This window comes from Artibeus jamaicensis, unplaced genomic scaffold, assembly GCF_021234435.1.
Source record: "Artibeus jamaicensis isolate MK-2021 breed Jamaican fruit bat unplaced genomic scaffold, CSHL_Jam_final contig_685, whole genome shotgun sequence".
NCBI classification, from domain to species: domain Eukaryota; kingdom Metazoa; phylum Chordata; class Mammalia; order Chiroptera; family Phyllostomidae; genus Artibeus; species Artibeus jamaicensis.
The window spans coordinates 18024297-18038107 of NW_026521924.1; the positions used below are offsets into that span (position 1 = coordinate 18024297).

Consider the following 13811-nt stretch of genomic DNA (forward strand, 5'->3'; position numbering starts at 1 on the left):
GTCCAGCCATTGTTAATATAATGAGAACAGTTTGCACAACATCGATGTAGCCTGGCAGCCAAGGAGAGTGGACTGGAATGCACATGCATGAACAATGACGACTTCACTGTACTAATCAGTGGGGGAGGTAGACACTGTTGAGTGAGCATGTGTACTGTGTGGCCATCACATTCAAAATGATGGAGTAAAGCATCAAATCTGCATCAAATTTTGCATCAATCTTGAATGTTCCTCTGTGGAAACCATCCAGATGATTCAGAAGACTGCAGCTGTGGGCAACCAGTGATTGGCAGCTTCATCATGACAACATGCCCGCTCATGCATCACATCTCACACAGAGTTCTTTGGCGAAACATCAAACCACCCAGGTGACTCAGCCCCTCTACAGCCCAGATTGGCACTCTTCAACTTCTGGCTTTTCCCAAAACTAAAATCACCTTTGAAAGGGAAGAGACTTCAGACCACCGATGAGATTCAGGAAACTAAGACAGGGCAGCTGATGGAAACTGGGAGAACTGTGTGAGGTCCCAAGGTGCCTACTTTGAAGGGGACCAGATCACTGTCTTATGCACAGTGTTTCTTATATCTTGTATCTTCTTCAATAAATGCCTCTATTTTTCATATTATATGGCTGGATACCTTCTGGGCAGACCTTGTATAGAGATGAGTAAAAGCCAGGCTCTTCCCCTGAGGAACTCTGAGTCCGATACATAATGATGAGAGCCCAATATTGTAAGATCTATATGATCTATCATAGGGGATTTAGGGAGCACAGAAGAGGGAGAAAATAATTTAGTCTGGGGAGTGAGGGAAATCCTCCAGAAGTGTAATTTATGGGCTGAACCTTAAAATAACAAATGGCTTTTGCCAAACTCTAAAGCACTATCGTACTATCAAGCTGGAGGGGAAATGCACAAAGGCATGAAAGAGATTCAGTGTTCGGGCAACTGCAAGAAATATTGACACCCTGTGCCACGGTTTGGAATGAAAAACATGTTTTAAACATGAAATATGGAGGAGATAAGGCTGTTGTTCTGTTGTGGATATTTTAAGACTTTATTATTCTGAATATTTTGTTTTTAATTGTCCTATGGATTTTATCACAAAGCAGTAAAGATGTTATAGTCACCTTTGGTGAAACAGATAACTTATTTACAGTTTCTGGTTTGCCTCCTTCCAAAAATGATTTGATTTGACTTCTAATAACAGACACATCCACAATTGGATTGTTCATACAGGAACAAGCAACAGAACCAGTAGGCAGGAAGGGAATGAACGGCTTCCTACATTCTCTTTCCCTCCAGAGCTCGCCCAGTATCAGGACAACCCTCTGAGCAGGGGTGCAGGCTCGGTGGTAGGAAGCTCCTGTAAATGCTGCTTATGGATTCAGTGAATATGTGGCCGTTTTCCTCACTTTCCAGTTGATGCCACAGATATTTTCTGGCGATCTGGTTTCTTCAGGTTTCCATCCCCTCGTGCTCTTTGGTGGAAATCACTGTCTTTACTTTGCTACCCTTCAGATTCAAAGCTTGTTTGAGCACCACCACCACCACGCTACTTTCAGATTTCCGTGCGCTTTTAAAGTTTTTCCTTTTTATTTTTTAATGACTCCATGCATAAAACTTAAAGAAAAAAAATAAGTTCCCCATAATACTATAACAAAGGATATTTATTATTTTTATGTAAAAAAGTTTTTGACATCATTTCAGACTTTCAGAAAAGTTTTCAAGAATAGGACAAAGAATTCACCTGACTCCCCAACTATTAACATTTTACTACATGTTTCCTCTTTCTCTCTCTCTCTATATAGATTTTTTCCAGAGTCTATTTTTTTTAAGTTGTTGACTTGATACACCCTTATTTAAGCCTAACTGCTTCAGTGTGTACTTCTTAAAAACAAGAAAGTATCTTATATAATCATACTATTATTTTTAATGTGTGCCCTTATAGGCTTTTCTATACATATATTTGTGTATTGACATTTAAATTAAATAATGCAATATTTTACTTATTTTTGTAATGGCTTGCTTTTCTGAGGGATTAGCAATAAAGATTGTATATAATCTCATGCCAATAAATATTCTACAGCATGAGTCTTCATCAGACTCTGATTATAGACACAGGTCTCGAAAGCACATTTTAACAGGCCATTTTATTTCTGCGAATGCACTGTTCGTATGCTCTTGCGTGTCTAGTCATATGTCAGTGGAAGCCACTGAATAAATGAGCCAAGAGTCAGGGTAGTAGGAAGCCCTGAATGCAAATTTCAGCTCAATTCTGTAGAGCTCAGTAGAGACCCAGTGAAAGCTCTATAGCAGAGAGGAAGCCAACAAGAGTGTGTTTTCTGGAGATGAATGTGACATGTCTGCAGGGGGGAGTGGTGGAGGAAGAACCAGAGCGTGAGGCCATGAGTCCCTTGGGTAAAATGGTCCCAGGTATTCAATGTCCCAGCTCTCTGCCCAGGTGGGATGGTGCCATCTCCAGCATAATGCCTCCTCTCTTTCCCGTGTCTTTCAGAACTGGTTGAAGTCATATGGCTACCTGCTTCCCTATGACTCACGGGCCTCTGCGTTGCACTCAGGGAAGGCCTTGCAGTCAGCAGTCTCCACCATGCAGCAGTTTTACGGGATCCCAGTCACCGGTGTGTTGGATCAGACAACAATCGAGTAAGATTTGCGCAGGGCATTGTACCTTTGAACTTTCCGGACTTAACGCTTGGGCTCACATTCGCCATGGCCTCCTGTGCACATCACGTCCATCCTATTTTTCTACCTTTTACTCTGCACTGTCATCCCGGGAAGCAAAACCCCAAGGTGTCTTTTCCTATGTGAGCTGCTGATGTGCTCTGCCACAGACTTGCTGTGCGACCTTGGACAAGTCACTTAACCCTTCGGGGCCTCAGTTTCCTTATCAGCACAGTGAGGGGTTTGGTTATAGATGATCTTACATTTCCTCTGACTTGTGCTTCTAAAGCTTGCAGTTCCGTGAGTCCCCCCTCGGGCATTCCCTGAGATGTGCACTTGATGCGGAGAACCCTTGGATGGCAGGTCGACGAGTCTCATCTCACTGTTTCCATTTCCCGAACACCTGCTCAGTGCCTGGGCCTCCGATCCCCACCCTCCACGGGCTCCCCATTTAGTGAAGGATACAGTCCTCTGGCTACATCGATCCAGGACTCAGAAGGAAACACTGAGTTTCAGGGCAACACCTAGGAAGTTGTAACAAATCGGCCCTGAGGATGGCTGCGATCACTCAGCAGGAGTATGATGATGATGATGATGAGGAGGAGGAGGAGGAGAGGGCTGGGAGGGAGCCCCTCAGAGCGAGCGGAGACGCAGCAGGCAGAGACATCTGAGAAGCCTGGGGCTGTGATGTCATGGCAGTGACAGTGGGAATGGCCACCGGGCTCAGCTGCTGCAGGGCAGTCAAACAGGGGACTGAAAGGTGTCCCCTGAGTTTAGAAGTAAAGAAGCCACTGTGAACCCCGAGGAATGGTGGAGACAAAATTAGCCGTGGAGAGATGGCAGTGGGGAGAAGGGGAGGTGAGTAGTAGAGATGGCAAGTGTGGGAGAAACTTTCAAGAAGCTTAACAGTGAAAGGAAGGAGGAAGGGGTGGTGGTTAGAGAGGAATGAATTTTGTTTGTATAAGTTTTGAGAGATTGAGCACGCTTACGTTTGTTTAAGAAATGGTCGTGTGAGTTATTAAAGCTGTCTAATGAAACCCCGAGAACTGGAGTGGGTTTTCTAAGGAGGTGGTGAGCGGTGGGGTCCTGAGCTCTGGTGGAGGAGAGAGCAGGGCTGGGTGAGGGTGAGGGGAAGCTGGTGGGTGGGGAGCAGGAAATCCACCACCCCCCCACCCCCGTGGGTGAGTCACTCCTTCGGAAAATCAATCACTCTGGCCTTGAGCTTGTTCATTTACCAAAGGGAGTGTTAAATTATGCCTCTCAAATTCTAGATTCCACTATTCTGTGCGTCTAAGCATTCACAATTTGGTGAGTGTGGGGCCTCATGATCCGAAAATTCTGTCCGGACATTTCCTATCCCTGGGATTCTCTGACACAACGTGTTAGGTCGCTCCTGTGATGCTGGGAGTACAGCGGACTCCTTGGCCCTGCAGCCTCTCGAGTGAGCTGGGCAGAGCGGCCGGCTGCCTTTCAAAGCAGGGGTTATTCTGAGGGTTTTGTGCAGACCTCGTGGCGGTGCATCCTGGGGCAGAAGCACTGGTGTCGCTGCAGAGACACCACCTGGCCTTGGGTTTTACTCTGTTCCAGAAAGCCCCAGGCCTGTTGGATAAGGTTCAGAGTGTGGCAGGTGGACATGAGAGGAGGAGGCAGAGGGAATGATGATCTGAGGAAGGGGGAAGGCGTTTCCACTTGCAGTTCTGCACCCATTTCTTTGCAGGAAGGCTGGGAATGCTGATTTGGAAGCATGGAAAGGAAAAAGGCACTCACACTTAAGACAAGATTTGAGTTGCAGAGGATGTTGGGGTAGATTCACTCTTGCAGAGAAGGTGCCTGGTTCTCCTCCTAGGGACTGTCAGTGAAAGGAAGCTAGATTAGCCATTCAAAGTACTCCTTTTGAGTGCCCGCCTTGGGAAATGTCACACATCATTCCTTCCTTCCTTCCTTCCTTCCTTCCTTCCTTCCTTCCTTCCTTCCTTCCTTCCTTCCTTCCTTTCTTCCTTCCTTCCTTCCTTCCTTCCTTCAACAAGCAGTTCCTCTAGCCCCACCTTGTACTAAGCATGGGAAATAATAGTTCATTTATTCATTCAACTGAGTTCCAGCCCCTCCTCACTGTTTGCTACCCTTTACAAGTTACTCAATTCATCTGTGTCTCTTTTCTCTTATCTATAAAGTGAAGAACAAATAATTTCTGGTTATCTTACAAAGTTTAATGAATACATCACGTCCATCCTATTTGTCTACCTTTTACTCTGCACTATCATCCCAGGAAGCAAAACCCCAAGGTGTCTGTCTGGTTCTGTTTCGAGAACCAGAAAAAAATTTTTTCAATGTGAACACTGAAAATTATTAATGTTTATTCAAATGCATGGTGTTGCTATTATTGCTTGTTATTACTGATTTCTGAGTTTAGGACACTATAGGTGATGTGGAACATACAGAAATGAGTAAGGCCTGGTTAAGTCCCTCCAGGGGCTTTTAGTATTTGGTGAAAATATTCTGTCTCTTCTCTATATTGCCAGTGGCAACTGCTTTCAACAACTGCAAATGAGGTCAGACTGTTTTCCCTTCCAGCAATCCCAAGCTATAGTTTAGTGAGTTATTCATTAGGCCAGCAGGGACTCAAATTCAAGGGAGGCCTGGGCCCCGCTCAGCCACGATCTTTTAAATCTCCTGCCCTGGCCGTTTTTGTCCCTGGCCCTGGGACACCCAGTGATGTCCCAGGCCCACTGTTCGCTGATACAGCAAACAGTTACTAGGATTTACTTCAGTCCCAGGTGCTGGATGAGCTTCAGGGACACAGTGATGAATATGATACAGTTCCTGTCCTCAAAGAACTTCCCATTTATTAGAGGCAACAGGCTAATAAATTTTAAAAGACAATACAGCATAATGTTATGTTTTGTGTACTACAGTTGTTTAGCCACTTTTTAAAAGATTCTATTTATTTATTTTTAGAGAGAGAGGAGGGAGGGAGAATGAGAGGGAGAAAAACATCAATGTGTGGGAGAAACATGGGCCAGCTGGGGACCTGGCCTGCAACCCGGCATGCACCCTGATTGGGAATCCAACCAATGACCTTTCCATTCACAGGCCAACTCTCAATCTTCTGAGCCACACCAGCCAGGGCTATCCACTTTTTTTTTATCCTCACCCAGTGACATGCTTATTGATATTTAGAGAGGGGAAGAGAGGGAAAAAAGAGGGAGAAAAACATCAGTGTGAGAGAGAAACATCAATTGGTTGCCTCTTATACACGCTCCAATCCCGGACCAAACCTGCAACCCAGGCATGTGTCTCGACTGGGAATCACACCCCCAACATTTTGGTTTACGGGACGATGCTCCAACCAGCTGAGCCACAGCAGCCAGGGGAAGCCACTTTTTGAACACTTATAGTGAGAGGGAATTTGCTGTCTTCCGAGCTATGCCATTCTACTGTCAGACAGTTCTCATTCATTCATTCCATCATTTAGTCAACAAATCATTATTGAACATCTGTGTCAGGCCCTGTGCCAGTAGTGGGAATACAGGCAAGGTTCCTGTGCTCATGGAGCTTAGACTCTGGTGGGAGACACATCAAATATATAACTTCCATGAATGACAGATGCTATGAAGAAAAGCAGAGTAGACAGACAGCAGTGGGATGGACAGAGGAGGCTACAGCATATGAGATAGGGTGGGCAGGGGCAGCCCCTCTGAAGGGATGACTCTTGAACAGACACTTTAATGAACCAACCATGTGAAGAAGAAGAGTACTGCCAGCAGAGGGAACAGCAAATGCAAAGACCATGCAGTGGGGAAAATCTTAGCATGGTCAAGGCACAGCAAGAAGGTCACTGTGGTGGAGCAGAGTGTATGAGAGGAGGCGAGTGAAGGTGCTGTTAGGTGGGCAGAGGCTGACCACATGGGCCAAGGTGAGGAGTTCTGACTTTATTCCAATGTTTGGGGGAGTCACTGGAGGGTTTTACACCAGGGAGTGATGTGATGTAGTAACATTTATAGAGCATTTTCACATATGTGCCCCCCTTTGAGGCTCATTACAACCTAAGAACAGCAACAACTTTAATTCTCATGTTGCAGATAAGGAAACTGAGGCCCATGCCAATTCAACTGCTTGCCTGGGCCCTTCTGACTAGTGGTAGAGCTGGAGCTATCAAGCCATGTCTTCGGACTCCCAGTCTCCTATGCAGCAGTGTTTCCCCCTATTCAGTTGAGAGTGAGCGGATGAATGAGTGAGTCAGTCCTGTTCCCGTCGGGGAACCCATCGGAGCCAGGGTTTCAGTGATGCACACGACCATGCAGACTGGGACTGGAGACTCTGAGGGTCCTCCTAGCGTGTTCAGTGACCACAGCGTATGTGTGTCTTCTCTCCGCCCAGATGGATGAAGAAGCCCCGATGTGGTGTTCCTGATCACCCCCACTTGAGCCGTAGGCGGAGAAACAAGCGCTACGCCCTGACCGGACAGAAGTGGAGGCAGAAGCACATCACCTACAGGTGCTCCAACTTCCTCTCTCCTCCCTGGTTCTGGCTCCACACTCCCTGCTTTTTTCCTGGCCTGCATTTTGGAGGCTCATAACTGGCTCTGTCATCAGGGTGAGGGCCAGGTACTGAGAGCCTATGACTTTGCCCTCCTTGTGGCTTCCAGAGGATGCTCTGCCTCCAACTTCAGGTTTCTTTGGTCCTTTAGGGGCTTCTTACTTGTGTTCTGTTTAGATTCCAATCATTTTTAGTTACAGAACGTGAAGTATGGATAGTTCAGTGACTTTCAGCCATGATAAAGAACCATAGCTGAACAGAGATGCTTAGTCTAATAGACTTCATGCAAGATTCCCAGCACAGATTTCCAGTCTGTTTCTTAAGGAGTGTAAAGGAGCCGAATCCCAGCAGTGTCACTCACTGCTTGTGTAGGGAAACCAAGGGCAGAGCAGGATCAGTCTCCAAGGCAGACCAGCAACCACGAGCAGGGATGTGGAGCCCGTCACGCACACTCAGACATCGGAATTCGGAGTGGGGCTGGGACCAGAGCCAGGCACAGGGTAGGCTCAGGTGGGCTCTGCTTGGTACCCCTCGAGGCTCTGATTCCACCTCAGGTAGATGTCCTGGGTCCTAAGGATCTAAGATAGAGATCTTGGAGGGGAACCAAGGACTCTCCTGCTGACCAGTTGTAGAGATCAGAGCAGGATTTTTTCAGAAATCTGACAAGAGAAGGAAACTATAGAAGAACCTGGGTCAGAAACTGGACAGACTCTTCCGGTCTCCCAAAGAGGCAGAGCAGATGAAGAAAACTGGATTCTAACCCAACCTTACCTTCCATCACCCAACCTCTCTGAGCCTTGGTTTCCTTACCGATAAAATACGTACTTTCTCCAGGTGTTCATGGGACACAGCATCCAGAAGTAGTGATGCTGAATGTGAAGAACCATGCAATATGGACACAGTAACCTTAAACAGCTGAATCTATAACTGATTAAATCGGACACTGCCCTATACCAGCTTCTAGGTAGATAAGCAGTAGTTGGTGCCAACTGTTTTTTAAGAGATGTTTCACGTCAGCTCTCCACTGTTTAAATATTTTACAACTTTTTAAAGAATACTTATTTCTTTTTAGAGACAGGGGAGGGAGGGAGAAAGAGAGGGAGAGAAACATCAATGTGTGAGAGAAACATCGACTGGTTGCCTCTCTCATGCCCCCCACTGGGGACCTGGCCCACAACCAGGTACATGCCCTAACCAGGAATCAAACCAGTGAACTTTTAGTTCACAAGCCGATGCTCAATCCACTGAGCCACATGAGCCAGGGCAAAATCTCTTATAACTTTTTATAAATGTACATATTGTATGTATTGGGAGAAGAACATTAATTTTAGAAAATGCTAGTCACCAACTTATTCTTTTTCCTACAAATTGGAATGAAATCCTATATTTAACACAAACTTTGTCAAAGACAAAATATGAAGCATTGACTAAAGCTAAGACACTCTGATTGAGGCAGGGGTTGGGACCCACAGCCTTGCCGACTTGGCCTCTCTTTCGACCCCTAGGGCACTGCCAAGAATTCTAGGTGTCAAAGTTTGGAGCTCGCTGGGCCACCTGGTTCCTGATGTTCCTTGTAGCTCTGCCAGTGTCTGACTCTCTGTTCCTCCCTCACCCATTCATTCCCCTCTCTCACCAGCATTCACAACTACACCCCAAAGGTGGGTGAGCTAGACACACGGAAAGCTATTCGCCAGGCCTTTGATGTGTGGCAGAAGGTGACCCCGCTGACCTTTGAAGAGGTGCCATACCATGAGATCAAAAGTGACCGGAAAGAGGCAGACATCATGATCTTCTTTGCTTCTGGCTTCCATGGTGACAGCTCCCCGTTTGATGGGGAAGGAGGATTCCTGGCCCATGCCTACTTCCCTGGCCCTGGAATTGGAGGAGACACTCACTTTGACTCAGACGAGCCATGGACACTAGGAAATGCCAACCACGACGGTAAGACAGGGGTCAGGGGACATGAGGGGACAGGGGTCAGTCCTGGGTTTCTCAGAAGCCTCGAGGAAGAACCTGGAGGATACCATAGATGAGTTCCTGGTTTCTAGAACTTCTTGTCCAAGAACTAAGAACATAAGGGGTGGGAACTGTGGTCCCTGATGATACTCAACATGTGACCCACCAGAGCCAAGGACACGGAGATGGGTCGGATCACTGAGTCTAACTGAGCTGAGTCAGGAGGGAGGGATTAGGTCATGACGAAGATAAAGTAATGAGTCAGAGCCTGGGGGAAAAGGTTAAAAAAAGCATTCAAGCTGAAAGTGGTAGGCTCTGGCCTGACAGATGACAGCTGCAAAGGCCACCCATCTTATGGGATGACGTGACTGACTCTCTCCAGTACGTCAGCATCACAGGTGAATGACTCTAGAGTCCTTGGAGAACCTTCGCCACTGTGATTTAACGAACAGCCACAGAGTCAATACTGTGCAGTAACAGCCACGCTGTGCTTCAGGTTGCAAGAGTTCCTCCTCCACATTTACTCATGAGGCACGTGTTCAGTAAATGACTTGCCTAGTCATTTTTAAGATGAAGAGTCTGGGGTTCGAGTGGCACAGCTGAGAGGCGGCAGTGCCGGAGCTCACACCATAGTTCAGCTACATGGCTGTGTCACTAGGGGCAAACAATTCACCCCCAGTGTCCTCATCTGTAAATGAGGGACTGGGGTAGGTGCTCTCTGAGGCCCCTTCCAACTTTAATGAAACATGCTGCACAACCAGGGGAGCCGCACATGGTACCAGAACGACATGGTCTCTGCTCTCTGGAAGTCTGCAGTCAAGTCGGGGAGACGCATGGGTGCATAAGTCACCCTGTCACAGGCAGACTGTGCTGAAGCATACAGCAGAAACACCAAGAAATGCAATAGGAGCCCGAGGAGAAAGGCACAGAGGATTCCATTCCATTCCATTCTAGACTATAACAGACAACTAGTATGTTAATATTCTAAGGCCCATGTCAAGTGCGTTCGTTCTACATTGTATACATTATTATCCCCATTTTGCAAACAGGTAAACCATACAGAGAAACACTGAGTAACCTAGCCAAGGTCCCACCGTTGGTGAATGATGAAATAAGGCTTCAAACCTGAGCATTACGACTCGAGACTGTGCTCTCAGCCACCAAAGTAAGCTTCCATGGCCCTTAAGCTGCAGGGCACACCTGAATCACCTGGAAACCTTTTTAAAGAACACAGATTGCAGGCTCCAGGCCCCTAACCTTCTGCTATTCTGATTCTCTGGTTCTGGGCCTGGGCCTGGGAATCTGCATGTAGCCTATGAATGCCCAGGTACTTCTCGGGCAGGGGTTCCATCACCTCAAGAAGCACTGTCTTCAACCCCAGAATTTCCCTAACTTGTCTGATCATAAGAATCAACTAGGCTTCTTGTAAGACACATCGATTCCCAGATTCTTCCCTTGGGGATTCTCATTCTTTATCCTCAGCACTGTGGGGAAACACTGGGCATTCTTTTTCCTTGATGAAACTCAGGCTGACAGCAGACTTTACAGCTCATTTCCTCAGAGGCTGAGCCTGGTATTTGTAGACGGGGCAGCCTCCTTGAGAAAACTTCGGACTCGCATGGATCAGGGGTCATCAGCTCTTGGCTTAGCCTCGAAAAGGGTGGTCCAGGAGGCAGTTTGGCCAAGGCTCAGCCCAGGCAAAGTTACAAAACTGTTCAGCTTCTCTTTACCCCCTGCCCTCTTCAGATTTGTGTCCTTTTTCCTATCCAGCTCCATTTCCTCTGCCCCCGGGGCCCTTGCCCTCTGTCCTCGATGTGTTTCCTGGCTTTCAGAAGTCCTGTTCCTTATCTCATTCTATGCTTGGATTAGTGTCAAGGAATAGCAGTCTGTGCTAACTGATAAGGTGTGAGGAGAAGAGAACTAACACTTTTGAACCCCAGTGAGATGCCAGGCACTTGTCCACTGATGAAGTTTTAGTTAGAGCCCGGATAAAGATAAATGAAATCTTAAATGGTTGTTTTCCAGGGAAGCACTGGAGAGACGCTCCTCTTCCTCTGCCCTCCCCTTCCCAGCTCTGGGGGGTTTGCATTTCCCATAGCCACCCCTTGCTGTGGGCGGGGAAGGAGCTGGGACCACCCCAGCCACCTCCTGACTGTCCTATCCCATCCCGACGAATGGCTGCAATTCTGACAGAAATTCCAAGATGGGCAATGTGTTCTTTGGACAAGAGTCGGGACTAGTCTGTGCTCTTGGGAACCAAGCATGAACCGTCCAGATCTAGTTCATAAACACAGCAACAGGGCCTTGGCTGGTGGGCTGGAATGCACCGATCGCCCCAGGATGGCATTTGGAAGGAAAAGAAAGGAACCAAGATTTACTGAGCACCATATATTATCTTAATTTCCACCTAAACTCAGCGAGGGAGTGGGCAGAGACTCCTGGGAACTTCTCGTCTGTTGGCTTTCTTATCTATCCTACATTCCCATTACGGAAACTTTCAAACCCACAAAAGTAGAGAGAATGACATTTATGAACCCCAAGCATAATTATTAGCAGTATGTCACTCCTATTTCATCTACCCGCTCCCCCGCACTTGGATTTTTTTGGCTGAGGTATTTTTAAAGCAAATCCCAGGCATGATCATTTCACCTGTAAATACTTTGGTATATGCTTCTAACAGATTATTTTTAACACAACCACAAAATCAATATCGAACCCAACAAAATTAACAATAATTTCTAGAAATCAAATACCTGGTCTGTGTTTTCCCAAATGACCTCAAAAATGTCTTTTCTGGTTGTTTGCTTGCATCAGGAGCCAAACAACAGCCATGTGTCGCCCCAGGCTGACACATCTCTCCAGGCCCTTTCCGGGTAAAACAGTCACTGGGGCTTCTCTGTCTCGTGCCGCCCATATTTACTGAAGAAACTGGGCCACTTGTCCTGAGCATAGTCATTTGGCTTGACTAGATTCAGGTTCACTTGTAACTTGTCTCTCTTCCCCATATCTCCTGAAGACTGGTGATTAGATCAACAGGCCTGACCAGATTCGGGTTCACTTTCTTGGCAAGGCTTGCTTCCTAGGTGGTGCTGGGCCTCCCTAATCCATCACGTCGGGAAGCCCGTGGGATGCGGCTTGTCCTACTTTTAGTGATGCTAAGGTTGACAGGTCGGCTCAGGTGCGCCAGCCTGACCCAACCATTACAGAACTTACATGGGGAACGCGTGTTTGTTGGTTCGTTTTTTGTTTTTCTCCCTCCCGGGGAACTTTGAAAAGAAAAAACAAAAATTGCCTAAACCCTAATCCAAAAGTCCTGAATCAGAAACTGCTGGATCAGAATCTCCTCTACCTGCGTGTTTAAAAGGCTCTCTGGATTGTAAGGGTGATTCTGATTCTCCAGCTCGTTGGTGTCTGGGTGAAAGGCGGTCTGGCCCAGCACCCCTCACCTTGAAGCTGGTTTTGGGGACTGCTTCCCGGTACTTTCTGTCCTCAGTTCTTCCCAATGAGTCAAGCAGTGAGGTCAGCAGAATTCACGAAGCTCTGCTGGGGAGGGAGCCCAACTCCAGGGAAGGTGATGAGACAGGAAGAGTCACCCAGACCAGCCGTCACAGGGTAGAGCCCTTCTGCAATTACTTCAGTGACCCTCCCCGACCTTGGGAGCTAGACGCAGCAGGGATCATAATCTTCATTCTACAGATGAGGCAAGTAAACTTCCGAGTGGTTAAGAAAGTCACACAGTTGGTAAGTGGCAGAGCCAGGTATAAACCAGGACTCTGAATGTTTAACCATCCCCCCCCTCCCATGATCTGCTGCAGGTGGTCCAAGGACCCCGCCTGGAAAAATACTGAGCTTTTGGCACTGTCCTGTCCTGGCTGCTGTCACCTAACCCTCCCAAGCACGAAATTTGCCCTCAAAGAGCTCACAGTCCTAGAGCTCTAAGAGTGAGGGCAGTGCTACAGTGTAGGGCAGAAAAGGTCAGTGCCGTGGAGACAATTCAGATAAACTGCCAGGAGAGTGCAGAGGAGGAAGCACTCACTGCCAGTGGGAGAAATCAAGGGGGGCTTCCTGGAAGACATGGCACTGAGCTGAACTCTGAAGGAATAAGGCTATTTCAGGTGGAGGGGACAGCAGTGCCAAAAGTATAGAGGCGAAGGGAGATGCTACGACTTTTGCAGGGTTGGAGGAGTCAATCGGATGGGCCTCACCAAATGTGGAGGTCCTAAGAGGAGGAAATGAGGCAGAGATAAGGTGTACTTGCGTGGCCAAGCAGACTGATGGGTACTCGCTAAGAGGCCCAAGGCTCTGCGCTCCCAGCTGACAGGATGTGGGTCCTCACACGCAGCTCAGTGGGACCTGGCTATTTAATGTGATAACTATGTGCCAGGAGCCAGCATGAGTGCTTTACATTCCCAGCCTCATTAACCTTCACCTCGACTCTTACGAAGGCACCGTTATTCCCTCCATTTTACAGAGGAAGAGATTTAAACTGTCGCACTGCTGGGACGTGGCAGCGCTGGGATTCCTGGCAGTGTGGCCCCCAGGGCTGCACTTCCGACCACGGGGATCTACCTTCTCCATCCCTCTGCTTCTCTGCTCACAAGCTCCGGGGAGTTCTCTGGCCCCTGGCCCCTCTCT

At 47.6% G+C, this 13811-nt stretch overlaps 2 protein-coding genes across 4 annotated transcripts in view; one reads left to right on the forward strand and one right to left on the reverse strand.

The window, feature by feature from the left end:
- Nucleotides 1-13811, forward strand: part of MMP24 (matrix metallopeptidase 24) — a 41187-nt gene that overhangs the window by 15896 nt on the left and 11480 nt on the right. Inside the window, exons 2-4 of the mRNA XM_037164588.2 lie at nt 2518-2666; nt 7062-7178; nt 8857-9161. Of these exons, the coding sequence (XP_037020483.2) occupies nt 2518-2666; nt 7062-7178; nt 8857-9161 (571 nt within the window). The remainder of the gene's footprint in view (nt 1-2517; nt 2667-7061; nt 7179-8856; nt 9162-13811) is intronic.
- The window catches only part of MMP24OS (MMP24 opposite strand), a 36053-nt gene that overhangs the window by 8949 nt on the left and 13293 nt on the right, over nt 1-13811 (reverse strand). The window contains exons 3-4 of one of the 3 annotated variants that reach the window (XR_005085128.2): nt 8969-9092; nt 7172-7896 (exon numbers count right to left, since the gene is read on the reverse strand). The exons of 1 other annotated variant lie outside the window; for it this stretch is intronic. The gene's annotated coding sequence lies outside the window, so the exon portion shown is untranslated. Of the gene's footprint in view, nt 1-2659; nt 4534-7171; nt 7897-8968; nt 9093-13811 lie in introns of those variants that run through there. One more of the 3 variants, XR_008392690.1, reaches the window with a different exon arrangement.